The sequence below is a fragment of the Diplotaxodon limnothrissa genome, linkage group LG18 (assembly GCF_057381915.1).
Source record: "Diplotaxodon limnothrissa isolate DT_005_m linkage group LG18, D_limnothrissa_male_GT1.1, whole genome shotgun sequence".
NCBI classification, from domain to species: domain Eukaryota; kingdom Metazoa; phylum Chordata; class Actinopteri; order Cichliformes; family Cichlidae; genus Diplotaxodon; species Diplotaxodon limnothrissa.
Window position 1 is genome coordinate 24,280,747 of NC_140613.1, and position 18,239 is coordinate 24,298,985.

Sequence of the window (18,239 nt, forward strand, 5' to 3'; positions counted from 1 at the left end):
AGCATGGGGTGCTGGAGGGTGCTCCACCTGGCAGTCTTAAACACTGGTCGTGGAGGGGCGTGGTTGGGAGGAACGGCATGCCTGATCTGAACGTTGTCTCCTACTACTTACTTTTCCAGTCTTTTGTTGAGCTGTATCAACTTGCTTTAAAGATGTGGTGCTGCAACCAAATTCAAGATGAGCGAGTATTTTTCATGAAACATTAACATGTCTCAGTGCTATTGATATAGTTTTGTTATGAATAAAATATGGGTTAACAAGATTTGTAAATCATTACATTCAGTTTTGTTTTGTTTTTTAAATACAATTTTCTTTGGAGTTGTATTGCGTTGATGCAAAATTGCACAAAATCTGCAGTTGGCCCCAAGAAAGTGTTCTTCATACAGCGTGGTGTTCTTTAAAGCTTTCAAACAAAACTGTTATTTTCTCACATCTATACACATTTTCTAACAAATGTTCAAAATATCATACACAAATTATTACCAAAAATATTCACTTGTCTGCTTTCACATGTGTATGAATTTGACATGCCATAATCCATAGGGTTTAATATGACGTCAGCTCAATCTTTGCAACTATAATAGTTTGAACTCCCCTGGGAAGCGTTGGGAACATGAAAATGTCCAAAATGTCTTGGTATGCTGAACCAGTTCCTTCAACTGGAACTAAGGGCCTGACCCCAACTCCTGAAAAACATCCCTACACTATAATCCCCCCTCCACCAAACTTTACACTTGGCACAATGCAGCCTGACAAGGACCGTTTCCCTGGTAACCGACAAACCCGGACTCATCCATCAGATGAGTTAATTCATCACTTCACAGAGCACGTCTCCACTGCTCTGGAGTCCAGTGACAGCGTGCTTTACACCTCTGCAACACTTTGCATTGTGCTCGGCGATGTAAGGCGTAGATGAAGCTTCTCGACCATCGAAACTCATTCCACGAAGCTCACGACACTCTGTTCTTGTGCTTTCGAGGTCTGTAGCGATTAATTAGTGAAAGATGGTGACCTCTGTGCTGGCCCTGTTCTGTGATTTCACTTGGACTACCAATTTGAGGCTGGGTAGCTGTCATTCCCAGTGACTTTCACTTTGTTATAATATCATTAACAGCTGACTGTGGAATATCTAGTATGGGGAAATTTCATGACTGCACTTGTTGCACAGGTGGCATCCTATCATGGTACCACGCTGTAATTAACTGAGCTCCTGAGAGTGTCCCACAAATGTTTGTAGGAGTCAGCATGCATGGGGGCTGAATTTTATATACCTGAATTCAGCGATTTTGATTGTAAATTGGTAAAAGCTGATCCCAAAACTCAATGAAGGCTGATCGTTGCTCCAGTTTGTGTTACGTAACCACAGAAGTGCAAAAGGCAGTTTAACCAGCTTGAGCCCCACCCCCGCTCAAATCAGTCTGAGCCAGAAATTGTTCTCTTCTGGACACAAAACAAGCAGTTGCTCTGGTAACATGACCCCACAGTCACCAACTACATGGGAATAAGCAAACAAAACCAGCTCTCAGAAGAATAACTGAGAATCACAAAGTGTTTTATATAAAACTCTTTAATTAAATTAGCTTATTTAAGAACACATAAATATTGGTTATAATAAAAAAGTACATGAAACAAGAATGCTACAGTTTGGAATAAAACATCACAGTCTGCTATAGTAGTGGTCATCTTAATAATAATGTTGATGAATGCAGAAACCTATTTAAACAACAGAAATGCAAAACGACTCTCCTCCTCTCTGACGTCCCTCTAAAAACAAAAATTAACATCCATCATTAGCACCTTCTCTCTATAAAGCCTCCTTCAGTGTCTATGTTTCATGACCTTTGATGACCTGTTAGTAATAGTGATGTTGTCCTGAATAAAATTTAATTTCCTGTAACAGAGCAGATAATTCAGGGACACAGGTTTCATTTCATCACGGCTTTTCAGTGGTCTTTGGTCGCTTGGTAAAAAGTGTGATGTGAACCAATCAGGACTCAGTGACATTTAAATTTAAATGTGACGACAGCTGGGAGGCCGTTTGTTTTTGCTGCCCGCACCACCCCTCGAACCCATCGAGCAGAACAGAGCAAATGATGCAAAAAAAGAAGTGAAATTTTGCAAGAACTGTGCATGTTGGTGAGTGTAAATGACCAACTAACTCACCGTTAAATGAGTGTTTTAACCTGAGGCGGTGTCATGTATGTGGTAGGTTTATGGATCTCCATAAAGAAGGATCTTCCTGCATGGCCAGTGTCTGATTGACAAACTTCAGCATGCCTGTCAGTGAACTCATATCAGCCTGTTCCTCCTGACCCACCAGAGTGCTCACAGACTCCCTCCTCGAATCACTGAGCAGCTTGCCTTCATCCCTCTCCATCACGATGCCTTCCACGTCTGGATTTCTGTCACTTTCTCTGTCCACCATGTAAGTAAGCGGGTTGAAGGAGTTATCAGAGATTACTGTGGCATCTGAGGCACTGAGGCCCTGCCAGCTGTGGTCCACTGTGTCTGGTAAAGAGGAAATTGAGTGTGACAAAGACTCCCATGGTTGCTTACTCAAAGCCTCTCTCAGTGTGGCTTTTACGCTCTCAGGGAGGTCCAAGGAGGAGTCAATACTGCTGCTCTGCAGCCAGTCACACGTTTGTCGGCTCTCCGAGAGATGAAGAGCCGAGGTGGGTTTAAGGTTTGAGCGAGCAGAGGGTGATAAACACATCTGCGCATGTGTTGGGGAGCTTAGGTGTGTGGAATGGGCATGAGGAGGAGAGCTGATAGTCGTCTGAAGCTTTTTGGGGGAGGATGCAGGGGAAGGAGCAGAGAGGCAGAGCTGGGGAGAGTCTGTGACTTTGTGCAGAGAAGAGAGAGAGGTGCTGTGATTGTACAGATGTTGTCGGTCTGCAGCTCGTCCCAAACTGGAGATCCTGGCCTGGAGACGAGCCACCTCAGACTCCTGCCAGAACAGGGGAACATTAGCTTAAAAAACAAACTATCATAAAGAACTTACAACATGCAACTTTCATTATGCTGACTAAAGAAAGCTCTACCTTGATGAGGAGGGAATCACTGGAGGTCTCCACGGACTTCTCGGAGGCATGGAGCTGACTCTGGAGCTGGGCAGCCTCGACTCGGGTTTGATTTAGCACAGCAGTGAGATGCTCCAGCTGTGCCTGCAGACGACTGTTCTGGGCTCTAGTTTGCTCGTAAAGAGTCCTGCTCTGTTCCAGCTGAGTCTGGCTCTGAAGGTGCTGTGTCTGGCTCTGGTCTAACTGTGATTGGAGGTGAGTAGCTCGCTTCCAGGCGTGCTCAAGCTCCGTCTTAGTTTGGTCCAGCTGGGCTTTGGTCTGATCAAAGCGGACGCTGACTTCTTCGAGCTGGGTCTGGCTCTGCTGAAGTTTAACAGTGAGCTGTTCCTGAGAGGAGCGCATTGTGGAGGAGATCTGCTCCGAGACTTTGAGGAGCTGGCCTCGAGTCTCCTGAAGAGACTCCAGCTGGGAACAGAGGGAAAACAGACGCGTGAGAAAAGTGCTGCTTTTTTCCCCCCAATGACAGAAAGTTTAAAATAAATTAGTTAAATGGAACCTGATATATGAAATATAAATATGAGCATTATTGTTTGACTGCTTCATGATGTGGTTTTGATGTGTTCTAATAAACTCACACTAAACGTTGCAAAAAGACAAAGAAGCAAAACCAACATGTTCTCAGCTATGCGTAACAGAGATGAAGTAACATGAGAAAAGATACTATAAAATAAGGAAATCATATGGCGTCACTGACGTGTAAAAGTCAAATATAAATAAAAAAGAGGAAAACAAATCAGACTGAAACAGGAACAATATTTAGGACTACAGAACATGAAAAACCACAAAGGCTTAAACACATACTGACTCACGGACAGGAAGCTGACAGAAATAGTGCTGACCAAGAAGTTTGGGCTCTATTAGGATAAATCCACAATAAGTGTCTGAAATTTACTTCTCAACTCTCTGGAAAACTGAAGAGGTAGATAAAATCCAAATGTCACACAGATTATTTTAGAGGCCAAAATAATAGATTGGGCTTTGTGTCACATAAATTAAATTAAGTACATTTCATGGAATTCAAGATTTATTATTTAAGTTATTAGTTTTTTTATCTTTGGTGCAAACACATCAGGTGCACCATCAAGTGTTGTGGACCCTGAGTTAAATTAAAATCAGCAGATCTAAGGCAAACTCTACACGGCACACAACGTTGAGGTTTCCCATTAGAACAGTCTACAGTTAGTTTACTGTTAACAGAGCAGTCTGTCACCAGTCTTGAGACAACAGTACCTCTTTGCTATGCTGCTCCCTCTCCAGCTCCAGCTCCTGCTCTAAGCCGGTGACCATGCCCTGAAGCCTGGCCTCCGACTGCAGCCAGCGCGCCTCCTTCAGAGTCAGCTCCTCCTCTACGGCACACAGCTGGGCCTCCTGCACACACACCACAGCCAAATTAATGATAGAAACAGATGTACAACATGAAGAAGAGGGTTTTTCCTGCATAAATATAATTTGTTCTGCCACCAAAGGAAAATCAGTGGCCTTTAATTCAGTCACTCATGAACTCCAGCATACTTTATAAATAGCAAGAAAGAAGAGGAAAACAAGTAGACCTCTGTTAAGTATGGTATATTGATTTTAACAGAAGTTAAGGCAGGAGGCCTTAAGACCCCTGTTGTTTAATCCAAACCAATCATGCTTCATTCCCTAAAGGCCGATTCTGCACCAGGAGAAATCCTGTAATGTCATTAATTACTTAATGAATGTCACTGATGCTTCCTGCTGATAGCAGTGAACACACTGAGCATGAGCATCAAGATTGCTCAGTGGCAGACCAGCGAGCTGCTCTCAGGTCTCACTAAGTGACAGTTTGAACACCCCCACCCACTATTACCTTACACAGGGACATGCAGGCAAAGCTAATGGATCTAATATGATCAAGAAACAAACAGTGTTTTGACGATACCGTCTCTTTGGTCTGCAGCTTGGAGGCATCCAGCTCTCTGCTCAGACCCTCACAGTGACCCTGAGTTTCTTCAAGCTCTTTGAGAACTTTCTGAAGTTTCTGCTGACATGCAAACAGCTCCTGAGACTCCTGACAACACAAACACACACATGTGCAAAAAGACAAAGTTGTGGTCAAAAGTTTACATGCACTCATCATTGGCATGAATGTCGAATGACTGTACAGGGCTCTGGACTAACTTTTTGCCACGGTTGCACTGGTGCGCCTTTTTTTCTTAGGCGCACCAGCACAAAACTTAAGTGCACCCAAATTTTTCAACCACATTGCTTAACAGCTGTACAGCAGACATTCTTTAATAACTTTAAAAATAAAAAGTGAGCACACAAGTTTGAATTTTATGTGGATTTTCTTTGATCCAAATTAGGTCAAAAGTATAAATACAGACTCAAATATATACTTTCATCCCCATTATTATTTGGTTAAATGCCCCCATGTTGCACTTTGACCAGACACTCTTGGCAGTAACCAGCAAGCTTCTGGCATAATACTGGGTGAATATTTAACAACGCTTTTGGGCAAAATTGGTAGAGTTCATTGAAATTGAGGTTGGTTTCTTGGCACTGATCCAGCCTTTAAATATTGTCCACAACTTTTTCTAACAGGTTTTAGTTTGGGGGATGGGGAAGGCAAGCTTAATGCTAGCCCACTTTATCCATTTCAAAACCAGTTTTGATCTCAGTTTGGTGTAATTGTCCTGTTGAGACATCCTGTTTTGTCCAAGTTTCATCTGTCTAGCTGCTGATTTGAGGTTAAGTTGAAGAACTTAGAGGTAGTCCTCCTTCTTCATTATTTCATTCACTTTGAGCAATGAACCAGTACCACAGGTGGAAAACAGCTCCACAGCATGATACTACCACCACCATGCTTGAGAGATGGTACAGTGTTCTTAGCTCCAAGTTTACTCCTCCAAACATACTTCTTATCATTGTGGTCTCAATCTCTGTTTCTTCTGACTAGAAGGTATTTGACTCGTCTATGTGGGCAGCTGCAAATTTCAGTCGGGCTTGAAGGTGTTATCCTGAAGTTCCAGCAGTTTCCAGTTCATAGTAGGCATCAGCCTTGGTGGTTCCTGGGTTGTTCCTGAACATCCAAACCAAATTCCTCTCATCTGAGAGTGATGGTTTCGGTCTTCTTCCAGACCTTGACAAGTTTGAATAACTTATATTTACCTCCAATTGTTTGAACTGAATTAGCAGTTGTGTAGACCTTCTTAACTTGTGCAAATCTACAATACTCCTTCTTAGATCTTCTCTGATTTACAATCCAATGAGTCCTGTCACACAAATCCATTTTATGCTGGACAAGAGAAACTAGCAGAGGTCAATCATGATCACTAATGAGAAGGTAAGCCTTTGTTAAGTTCAAAGACAGGAACCACTTATTAAATGTTTTAGTGAGTCTATGTATTTATTTGAGCCTGTGTGTATACTTTTGACCTTGTGTGGATTAGAGAAAATGAAAAATAAACTGAAACCTGTGCACCCGATTTTGTTCTTTGAAGTCATTAAAGATGTATGTTGTATGATCACTCCATCCTGGAACCAGAGCAGTTCAAGAAAATCATTAAAATCCCCAAATTACCATGACTAGTGTATGTAAACTGTACATCAGCACAGTGTGTTATCTAAATCATACCAATCATGAGTTCATTTTCTAACTCTATAACTGACTCTAAACTAGATCTGTACATCTCTTCAGAGCAGCTGCTTCTGTTTACCCAGACTACAGCATGGAAATTAGATTTATGAAGTAACAACACAAGATAAATGCAAACATAAGGTACGCAAACATTCGTGGAACTGACTGTGTTTGATTAACATCTCATATTAAAGCTGCTCCATATCCAAATATCCTACAGTTTAATCTAGCTGCAAACAAGTTGATGAAATATGCAGCACAAAAAGACTGAAAGATGCAAAAAGGGACGTAAACATCGTTCTGTTTTTTGTTTTCTTAGTGAGAAGAAGCACACAAAACATTGTCAGTTCATTCATTCTATTTTCCCATTCTTCTAATGCCGGTCCAACTGAAAAATATCCCTCAAGGCAAACCCAGTGACACACTTGCTCTGAGCTCTGACCTTCATGTTTCTGTCAGTGAGCTCCCTCTGTGCGTCCCTCAGCTCTCTCTCTCTGGCTTCCAGGCTCTGCTGCAGAGACTCCACCTTCCTCTCCAGCTCCTGCTTGTGCTCTTTGATGGCCACGTCCAGTTGGCCAAGCTGAACACAACAGGATGTCGAGAAAGAGGAAAATGATGAGTCATGGCAGCAAACTATGGTACGGATTAAATGAACTGTACATCAGCTATGCTTGTGTGCGTCTGGGATGTACCAGCTTTGCTCTCTGTTGGAGCTCCCCCTGTCTTTCCCTCAGGGCGTTGTCCATGTCTAAAACCTCGTGAGTTCTCTCCTCCAGCTCCCTTTGGGTCTCCCTGTAAAGTCATACACACAAATACTTACAGCATAAAAAGACATTATTAAATGTTAAACAGCAAATTATTTTCTCTGGATAAATACACAAAACAGATCTCATCTGAGCACATGACGCCATGCTCTCACCTCAGCTGGACAGTCAGTTTTTCCACCGAGGCTTGCCGCTCATCTGAAACCTTTTGGGTTTTCTGTAAAACATCCTTGAGTTCCTGTAGTTGCTTCAGAGTGTCAGCCAACTCGTTCTGCACCATCTGCAGCTGCCCCTCTAAGATTTCGACTTTCTGAGAACAGCTGCGCCGATCTGCCTCACTACGATTAAGCGCCTTCTCCAGATCCATAACTAGGAGGGTGAGAGGTTTGTTAAGTTGTGTTTGTGTTAATGCTCCTAGTATTTAAACAAGATAAAAGAATTCCACAAAACCTATGGAGAAAAACAAACACGTCTTACCAATGTCATTCTTGCTGATGAGTTGGCTCTTTATGTGCTGCAGGCTCTCCTCCATACAGCTGATCTGAGAAGTCTTAACACCGACATCCTTCCTCAGACGCTCCAGCTCTGACTCCTTGGACACTAGCTCCTCCCTGCACTTTTTCACCTCTAATGTGAGATGTCTGCAGACAAAAAAAAACCCACAAATAAAAAAAAAACAAACCATTATCTTGCAAGAAATTAGGCACACTTGCAGTTTTATAAGATTTAATTCAGCACAGCTGGAAAGATGTCCATGTCTTGGGAGTAGGAGACCCTCCAGAATTTTTAGAAACTAAACTGGCTCAGCAAATATTTCTTTCGATTCAAACTCTTAAAGTGCTTTTATTTTCTTGCTCCTTTTAAAGTGAGAACTGTAATGAAACTTTAACAAACCTCCATACAAACTGCATTAAACAGCTACAAAAGCGAATGACTGTTACGCCCATAATACCAAGCTTTGCATTTTAAAAAGCAAACATGGTTCTTATAACTAAAACTAGAGCTATAGTTTCTCTTATTTTAGCTGTGCTCACCTCACAGACTCTGAGAGCCGTTCATTCTGCTGGTTTATCTCCCGCAGCTTCTTCTCCTTCACCTGATTATCTTCCTGTCTCTTGCTTAATTCTTCCTGCAGAGACACTCGGGCTCGTTCCAGCTGCTGCTCCAGACCCGACACCTGCAGGCAGAGAGTACCAACAACAACATACACTTTGATTTGAATTATTGTTATTCCCTATGAATAAAAATAAACAGCAAACTGTTACAGTTTTACAAGCCGTATAAATCAGGAGACGCATCAGAAAAGATACTTAAAAATAAAAGTTATCGATGAAACGTGTCTAAGAAAAGGTCTGAATATTCGGGTACAGTCACTTTTCTGTGTGTTCTGAAGCTGTGTAATCTTTAGCATTTTCCATACATTCAACTAAAAATATGACAACAACTCTAAACGTACCACTTATAAATACAAAGCATAAATTACAATAAAACATGTATGCAAAATGCATTTTTCCCCAAGTTTACCTTCTAAGTGAGAAGGTTTTTGCTCCGTCTTAGCTCACCTGCCTGTGCAGCTGGCTTTGGCTCTCCTCCAGCTCAGAAACTCGAGCGCTGCTCTCTGTGAGCATGGTCTGCTGCTGCTGGAGAGAAAGCTGCAGCTGCAGGTTCTCCTCACTGGAGCACTGACAAACCAGAGTGGTGCTGTGAAGCTTCTCCTGCAGAGAGGACACCTAAAAAGTAGGGAAGGAGTGGAGAACATGTGCCTCAGAAGTGGGTTTTGGATGAATTTGCATGAGTTTTCCTGCATTGTTACCAACACTGTACCTTCTCCTTGTTCCTCTCCAGCTCGGTCTCGTAGTTCTTCTTCATCTCTTCTATCTGCTGCAAGTATGAGTTCATCTCTTTTCTGCATGCTGACAGAGACGACTGCAGCTCACACACCTGGTGTAGAAACAAATTGGTAACTGCAGTTGTTGATGTGGTTTGATTCCTGGCTTGTTCTAGAAGTTCATGTCCAGTAAACCAAATCTGTTAGCAGTGTTATTTGTACACACCTTGGCTGCAGAGCGAGCTGCCTGCTCTTTGAAACTCTGGAGAAACTCCTCGTTCTGTCTGACTTCCACCTGCTTCTCCTGAAAACAATATAATTTCAGGTTTTTCATTCATAAACAGCATATGTACTGTGATGCATGTCTATTAAATGGTTCTCCGACTTCTACCGTCTACATGTCTTCTTCTGAAACAGAGGATGCATTTGTGGTCTTATGCTACAAGTGTTCTGACCTGTGTGAGCTGATCTAGAGAGTTCTGCAGCAACAGAGCTGTTCTCTGAGCCTCGTCTCGCTCCCTCTGGAGGGAACTCAACTCCTGCTCCATCTCTGCCACCCGAGGCTGAACCTCTTCCAGAGACAACTGCAGCTGCAGGAGACAGAAAATAATCTTACTACAAGGAATATTACAGTGCAGATTATCTCCATCTTTCCTCTTCTTTACCCTTTGGTTGCAGCACATTTAATATTACGCAGTATGATTAAATTCATAATACAGAGGTAAAAGACAAAGCTGTAGATCACCATTTGTATTCTTTGTTGCTGCTCTGTGAATTGGTGAGAATGAGACTGCTGACACTTTTCCAGAGACTGCTGATACTCTCGTTGCTTTTTGGTCAGCAGTGACTGGTAATGCTGGACGCTGCTGGTCTTCTCCTTTAATCAAAATGAAAAAAGAACCAAAGTGTGATTTGCCGTTGACTTTCTAAAAGTAGAAAAACTACATTTGAATCATAACCGCGTACCTGTAATTGAGTCTCCAGCTCAGTGTTTTTCAGTGCAGCCAGACTGTAGGCTGAAGTCTTCTCCTGTAACTGCTTTTCCAGTGCGGCAACTCGTGCCTTCTTCTTCTTTAACTGAGTTCAACAGAGACAGTTAATCTGTAAGTAACAGTCATGACTTTTGAAACTTGGAACAAAAGCTTACTGAGCTATAAAACTCGCTGTACACTTTACAATCTAGTGATTTATTACCTAAAATACTATACTATAAAATACTATACTGTACCCTTTGGTACATTTGGCTTGAGTTGTTCCAATAAAAAAAATCTGTAAGTAGAAATAATACTGTATGTGCTACACTGCTGTTAGCACTGGTGTGTGTGGAAACATAAGAAAAAGTGTGTTACCTCTTTCTCTGTGTCTGTGGCTTGTTTGAGTTTGTCCAGCAGCTCTGTGTGGAGGCTCTGGTAGTGGGAGGCTCTCTGGGCCATGGAGCTCTGCAGGGAGGAGATTTCCTCCTGGGCCCTGCTCAGACGATCCTGAAGCCGCTCGATCAGGTTGCTCTGTTTCAGCCGCTCAGCTTCCTTTGACTGCAGCACTCGCGTGAGCTGCTGGTAGCCCTCACCTGCCGGGATTAACAGAGAGGACTGCAGTTGATGCATTTTTCTTTTTTCTGTTTTTTTTTAGGCATTTTTATGGATAGATATTGGAATTTATTTTTAACTTTACATTCCTTTTAAAACATCAAATCATTAACTAGTTCATAATTTATTCATTATACTTTGTTTTTAGTCACTCCCTTTAAGGGTTCACCACAGTGAACTGGCTCCATCTCATCCTAAACCCTAGCATCCTCTCCTCTCTGCATGTCCTCCTTCACTACACCCACAAGCTTTACTCTTTTTATTTTTTAGATTAAATAATTTCAGAGGCTGGTTTTAAACTCTTGCATTTTAAACTACATACACAAAGTGCAAAGAAATAAACTGTTAGTAATCAACAAATAATTTCCCTTTCAGTTTGAAAAAAAGAAGATGAAGAGTATGTTGCAAGTATGAACTGATTAATCTGATTGAGCCTACCTGGCTTTAGCTTCATCAGGTGTGCAGCTCCCGTATAGTCCACTGGGGGCAACATGCAAGGACTGGCACAGATTTGACCCAAAGTACCCTTTAAGAAGAAAAAAAAAGTGTGACAACAGTAACCATGTCTTTGCTTTGCACGATCAGCCATAAAGGGCGGCTTGTTTTGAGGAAGCAAATAAAATAATCACGTAGCACAACCTTGATTCAAAAACTGGGTAAGAACACAAACGACACACAGACGTCTCCCCACCTCCCGCAGATGCAGCAGGGACAGTATGGCCTCCAAGCCGGCCAGCTCTGTCTGGCTCAGCTGAGCCTCTTTCTGGCTCTGGGCGACCTTCTGCTCCTGGCTGTGGGTCACAGCCCGCAGGTCTTCCAGTTCCCTCCGCAAAGAGGCCACATCCCTGCACTCTGCACCTCGCTCCATAAGCTGCCGCTCCAGGTGCGAAGCTTTATGTCCAGCCTCTTCAATTTGGGCTTGGAGGCGAGCGGCCGCAGCCTTAAACTGTTTCACCTCCTCCGTCAGCTGACTGCGAGATAGATGAGGAGAAACTATGCAGATTAAACATGCTATGCAAGCACACAGAAATTTCCTTATAAAAGACAAAATCATCCCTTTTATGATTATTAGAAATCCTGCGAGCAATCAAAGAACTACATAACGATGCAGTTAAATTAAAAGTACCTAATTGTCTGTCTGTGTTCTGCCTTCTGTCTCTCCAGCTCAGTGCACTTCATCTCCAGCTCCTCTTTCTCTCGGTCACACTCTATGAGACTTCCTTTTAGTTTGTTTTCACTCTCCATCACCTGAAAACCACAAACCAAAACATATATTTCTGATGTTAACATGCAAGTAAAACTGTGTTTTTTAGTTTAAATCAATCAATATTTCAATAAACACACCCTTTTAAGCTTAATGGAAATTGTAGCCTTATAATCTTTGAAGGCTTCTTTGAGCTTCTCTGCATTTTCAAGTGCTTGATTCCTCTGTTGCTCTGCCCTGCAAGCCATGGTGTTGCACATGCGTTAGTAAAATACAGTAAATAATTCAACTAAACATAAGAAAATGTGATGCCCAATACAGACAGTCATACAGACAAAACACACTGTACCAGATTGTTTTCTTTTATTTTCACTCATATTTTAAACTGTACTGATTGAAATCATGAGCAGAGCTGAGCCTGGATATAAGCCCACCGTTTTCCTAACGCCGTCTTCTTTTCCAGCTCCTCCCTGAGTGTGCTCAGCTCTTCAGTAAGAGTCGCTACCACAATGTCGCTGTGAGCTGCAGCTTCCTGACAACACTCTGCCCTCAGCTCTGCTGCCCTGGGAAACACAGACAATACAGGTTATGCTATTAATGCCAAAATTAAAGGCACAGTTTCAAGAAACAAAAGGCAAACGTAATAAATACATCTTGAAAAGCTCGAATAAAGAGCCACATTTCCACCCAGAGTGAACTTGATCTTTTGGGGACCTTTTTAAAGAAACTGAAAGGTTCCAGCTTGACTTACTCAAAAGTAAATAGAAACAGAATGCAATGATTTGCATACTTATAAACCCATATTCTATTTTATTAACAATAAAAAACAAATTAAATCTTTAAACTGAGAAAATCTACATATTTGAGAAAAATATTAACTCATTTTGAATTTGATGGCAGCAGTATGTCTAAATAAAAACTTGGGACATGGTCATGTGTACCACTGTGTAGCAACCCCCTTCTTTAACAACAGTCTGGAAACATCTGGAAACTAAGGAGACCAGCTGGACTTTTGGGAGAGGAATGTTGTCCTGTTTGTTCCCATCTTTGCCTGTTCCAATTTGTTATAGTTTTCATTTCATGATGCTCCAAATGTCTCCTGAAATATGCAAGGCCTTCCCTTCTAGATGGGAGCATATGTTGCTCTACAACCTGTATATACACCTTTCAGCACTGACGGTGCCTTTGCAGATGTGCAAGCTGTTAATTTCACAGCCTCTGATCCACCTCCAGGCATTCAAAGATGCCTTTTGATGGCTTTACCTGACCACAAACAGTTTTCCACTTTTCGTTAGTCCATTTGATGAAATATTCGCAGTCTCGCAACTTTACATTAAGGAACATTATTCTGAAATTCCTCCACAATTTGTAGATTATGTTTTTGTTTTGTTTTGTTTTTTTCAGACTGGTGAACCTCAGCCTCTCTTTTTATGCCCAATCATGTTACACACCTGCTCCCAACTAAACTGATTGTAAACTGTTCCTCCAGATGTTTCTTTTCAGTACCACTTACTTCTCCACCCATTTGTTGCACGCATTCCAAATTTTTTCAGATGTGCTGCTGCCATCAAATTCAAAATGAGCTAATATTTTTCATAAAAATCACTTTAAATGCTTGAGCTATGTTTTTTTATGTTCTGTTAAGAATAAAAACCTTGTGGATATTTCAGTCAATGACATACTTAAGTTCTTTGGCCTGAGCCTCCAGCTCCGCTTCAAGCTGACGAATCTGTTCACTCATGACCACCACATTGTTGTGAACCCCAGCCCTAGGGCCCCTGAGGTAGACCTGCAAACGAACACAGATGTATACACTTTCTGCTAGTTATTACGGGAGACTTGTCATATCATATTTGACATTTCAAGGAAAAAAAACACTGAAATCTAACACTAATTTAACACTGCATTCATCTGCAGCAGACTAACCCACAGTCTTTAAAGATTTAACAAGCTCCACTTAAAAATAATAATAAAATTAAAAATCACATGTGTAATATCATACCTGAGATTTGGAGGTAGCCATTTCATACTGCATTGCATCCAGGTCACTGATGAGCTGCTCATCCTGCAGAGTCAGACAGGCGTTTTCCTGCCGCACACAGCCAACCTTCTTCCTCGAAGCAGAAATGGACTCCATCTCTACAGAATAAGTGTTGAATGATGATGACAAACAAAGGCATGACACAGGAGTGGATGAGAAACGTTTATTTTTTTTTACCCTAGAGCTGCTATGTAACACTAGATCTGCTCATTTTTTTTTGAACAACTTACTCAGTTTTACGTGTACAGAAAATATAGACTACTAACCAGCCCACAAATGGGTAGTCACCCTTTATGCAAACAAAACTAGCCCACCAAAATAGTTTCTCTCATTTGAGGGAACAATTACCGAATTCATGGACGTGCATACCTTTATACAGCATGTAACATAGTCCGATGTGACAGGTAATGTGTAAATGATATTCAAACACTTTTTTTCTTAGTGTTTCACTCAGAAATAACTCCATTGCCCTTTACCTTTGACTTGGAGGAGGTTGGACCTACCAGCAACAATCCGTCTCTCAGCCGTCCCACAAGATATTATAACATCAGGCAGCCAGGACTGAACCTGTTCATCACCACGGCCATCTGACTGACTGCAGACCAGCGAGAGGAAACCAAGAGAAGAGGGTGGACGGCTCGAAAACAGAATCATACTACATATTTGCAGGTTTCTGTTACAAAAAACACCAGCTACAGGTTGGGTCTCTGTGATTACTCACCTCAGCTTCTGTGTAGGCTGAGCTCCCTCAAACCGATTAGCTCTTTGATGTCAAACATCAGACTATTACCGGGTGCATATTTAGCTTTCCGGCGCTGAAGCAACATTTACCGCTTGTGTGAACGGTTGAAAAGCTCCAGAAGACCTTTAACTTCATCAGCATGTGGCTATGTTTTAAGTATCCGAGGCTACACCAGAACAACTACGCTCGCTAAATGTAAACAGTGTTGCTCGATGGATCAACAGGTGGCTAACTCCTCAACCTTATCACTGTTTTCACAGCAAAAAGCCACCAAACGACCCACAGGCAGCATTAACTTTTCAACTAAAAATTTACTTTTTATTGTTCTTACGCTATAAAAGCATATCATACGCATTTATCGTTTCTACTGTGACAAATCTTTACACGTTACCCTATGCAGTTGCAATGAAGGAGAAGGTATCCAAAACAGTTTGTAATTCCTAGTCTCCGCCTACAACTAACAACCAACCTTGCTATTGGGTAATACTGAGTTGCCTGTGAATTGATTGGTGAAGAGGGATAGCCGCGAACAACGGCGCGTGTGGTGTGCCAAAAAGTGATTGCCTGCCAAAAACTGATTTCCAATGTTTCTGTGTATTTTTTCTGTGTAATATCTTTACGTATGTTCGTAAATAGACTTCGGTGAACAGGGTTTACAAAGGGGTTATATATAGAATTAGTTGAATATAGTTGTATCTTTACAATTCTGTGTATTGTACTTACATTATAACCAATCCTTTATCCCCACTTAAAATATTTTTACAGAACCATTGTAATATTTGTTGCCATTTGTGCTGTCCTCTTGGCGAGCTTACTCTTACAAAATACATTTTTAATGTTAATGAGATTTTTTAAACTGCATAAATAAAGGTTATATAAAAGTCACTGCCAAAAACTGATTGCGACTTGCCCCTTGGCAGCTCCACTGTGGCCTCTCCTTCTCACAGGAACTGCCAACAGAGCAGGTATGAATGTTGCCTGATGGGACATACACAACTCACAAGTTCCTGGCTCTCACGGCTCCTGTGCAACGGGAGCATCCATACTCTTCCAACATAGTGCAATGGCTCTTCTGGCTTGAAGTGGTCCATAGTCCAGTAATTTAGTTTGTTTTTCCGGTTGCTTAAATTCCCTTGGGTATATTCCAAGTACACAGAGTTTACCCTTTAAAGGGATTTTTACCTTAAACACTTCAGACAGACATTTGATAACATCTTTCCAAAATTCCTGGATTTTAGGACATTCCCATAAACATTTAGTACAGATGTCTGGAATATCATTGGACATATGATAAAGCTTGGCAGGTGTTATATAGGTTATTATTGGTTGCAGTCATTTTCATCCATGTCCTCTTGGATCTCCCTTCTCCAAGCATCCAGAGTCTTTGGAGGGAAGCATCAATAAATTATAATATATAGAGAGAAAACCTTTTCCCTTTGTATTCTTAACACATACCTCCTCTATTTTTGTTAATGGTGGAATTCAGCAATCTTTTGCAGTTTTGATGACAAATTATTTTTCAGTTGTAAATATTTAAAAAAGTGCTTTGGGGGTGTTAAATGTGTTTCACATAACTAAGCATGCTGTCTGCATATAGGTCTTTAACTTTTTTGAATACCTTTATTTTTCCATATTTTAAATCCTCCATAATTTTCACGAGGCGTAAACTTTTCATTTCCCCAAATAGGGGTGAATTGCAAAAGTGATGGAGGATCGCCCACATGTTTATGTGCTGCATGCCAAATTATAGTTGTATTATTCAAGAAAGGGTTCTTTGTACTCTTTTTTAATGTCTTAGTGTCTGAAGAATATAGAAAAGTGTTTAACGGAAGATCTGGAACAGATTTTTGCTCAATGTCAACCCAGGCTGGAGGTGTTGTTGGGCAGAAATAATGGGTGGCTGATGTTAGTTGGCCGGCCATATAATACCATCTGAGGTTGGGGACTTGGAGACCCCCTCTTTCATAGGGCAAGTAAAGTAGTTTTAAGCAGAGCCTTGCCTTCCTATTATTCCAAATAAATTGGTTAAATAGTTTGTTTAAAATGTAAAAAAAAAAAAGAAGTTGGTAGAGGCAACGGAAGTGTTTGGAAATAATATAAAAATGTTGGTAAAATTGTCATTTTTAGGATATTTATCTGGCCTATCATAGATACAGGCAGGTTTATCCAACAGTTTAGCGTTTCTTCTTACAAGGGGATCATAAATGATTGAGGTTATGTCCTTGAGGCTTGGGGTAATCATAATGCCTACATATTTAAAGCCTGTTGTAGTTGTTTTAAATGGGGTGGCAATAACAGACCACCTTCTTTCTTTCTCATTAAGAAACATTAATTCTGATTTAGAATTGTTAATTTTGTATCCTGAAAATTCTCCAATTTTTTTTTATTAATGCTACTAAAATAGGGATACTATCTTTCAGATTAGTCAAAATATATAATATCATCTGCAAATAAAGAAATTAGATGGTCTCTTCCTCTAATTCTGGTACCTGATATTTCTGTATTTGCTCTCACAGCTATGCCTAGAGAGTCTATTGCTAACACAAAAAGAATTGGTGAAGGAGAAACCCTTCTACAAAACAGTCGAGCCAGGAATTTGTTACTTCTGAATGTCCTGGTGAGCTTCCACCTTTTACAGGTGGGTGCAGCCTGAATAATCCAAGTATGCAAACTAAATATCACAGGAGATCTTATGAGACCACAAACACTGACAGGTCCAGTTCAGAGACACAGGTTTAGCTGAGGTAAAGCCTGGAGGACAGCAAGCAGCTGCACCCATGAATGTCAGTACCCACCTGTCACAAAGAGCAGCCTTTCCATGCCTGACTCTGCATAACTGTAAGCACTGAAGAATTTTAAATGATGAGTCACCTAAAGAAATCTTCTTGTGCACAGTTGTTATAAAGGGAAAAATAAACGTTTGCTGATCTGCCCCCCATAATTTCAACATTATGAGTAAATTAATGCAGGTATGAGAATCAGACCTCAGCTGTTGTCTCATACTGTTATGTCCCTGCCTGTTGACCTGTGGATCGTTTTCCTCTTGCTTTTTGCCTGTATTTTGTACTTTTGATTTTGTATTCAAATGTGGTGTTCTCAAATGTGCCTATTAAAAGCTGTATTAAATGTAGGGGTGGGTTAAAAAAATGTGATTCAAATCTATTTTAGCTTGAATAACACGATGATTAATTAAATCCTGAATTGACTTTTAAATATAAATGTATTTTCCCAGAAGCACCAGAATCTCAGGTTACAGCTCACAAAGATATTTCAACAACCACCAAACAGCTGAAACAATCTTTTTCTGTTTTATCCTCACTTTGACACAAATGCGTCTGCTGTGATGCTTACACCTCTGATGAAGTCTCACAAGTGTTGTACTGTTAAATTATC

At 41.0% G+C, this 18,239-nt stretch overlaps 1 protein-coding gene across 1 annotated transcript; it reads right to left on the reverse strand.

Moving 5' to 3' along the window:
• Positions 1-2,194: 2,194 nt before the first annotated feature.
• On the reverse strand, positions 2,195-14,215 carry ccdc18 (coiled-coil domain containing 18). Its single transcript, XM_085378321.1, has 23 exons — positions 14,066-14,215; positions 13,746-13,852; positions 12,498-12,626; positions 12,204-12,300; positions 11,986-12,107; positions 11,551-11,830; positions 11,298-11,385; positions 10,623-10,840; positions 10,240-10,350; positions 10,019-10,150; positions 9,729-9,863; positions 9,500-9,577; positions 9,270-9,386; positions 9,008-9,175; positions 8,480-8,622; positions 7,923-8,086; positions 7,601-7,814; positions 7,374-7,473; positions 7,124-7,261; positions 4,984-5,112; positions 4,311-4,448; positions 3,042-3,485; positions 2,195-2,947 (listed from the first exon to the last, which is right to left on the reverse strand). Exons 1-23 carry the CDS (start codon positions 14,198-14,200, stop codon positions 2,195-2,197), a joined length of 4,140 nt encoding a protein of 1,379 aa, XP_085234447.1. The 5' UTR covers positions 14,201-14,215.
• Positions 14,216-18,239: the final 4,024 nt, after the last annotated feature.

What these genes read in the sequence shown, in the direction of transcription:
- ccdc18 (XM_085378321.1), bottom strand. Translation starts at nt 14,200, where the DNA reads ATGGAGTCCATTTCTGCTTCGAGGAAGAAGGTTGGCTGTGTGCGGCAG. An exon ending in AGCAACAAAGAATACAAATG is followed by an intron (nt 9,864 to 10,018) that starts GTGATCTACAGC and finishes TGTCTCCTGCAG; the next exon opens with CTGCAGTTGTCTCTGGAAGA. An exon ending in TCACTGACAGAAACATGAAG is followed by an intron (nt 5,113 to 7,123) that starts GTCAGAGCTCAG and finishes TTGTGTTGTCAG; the next exon opens with GAGTCTCAGGAGCTGTTTGC.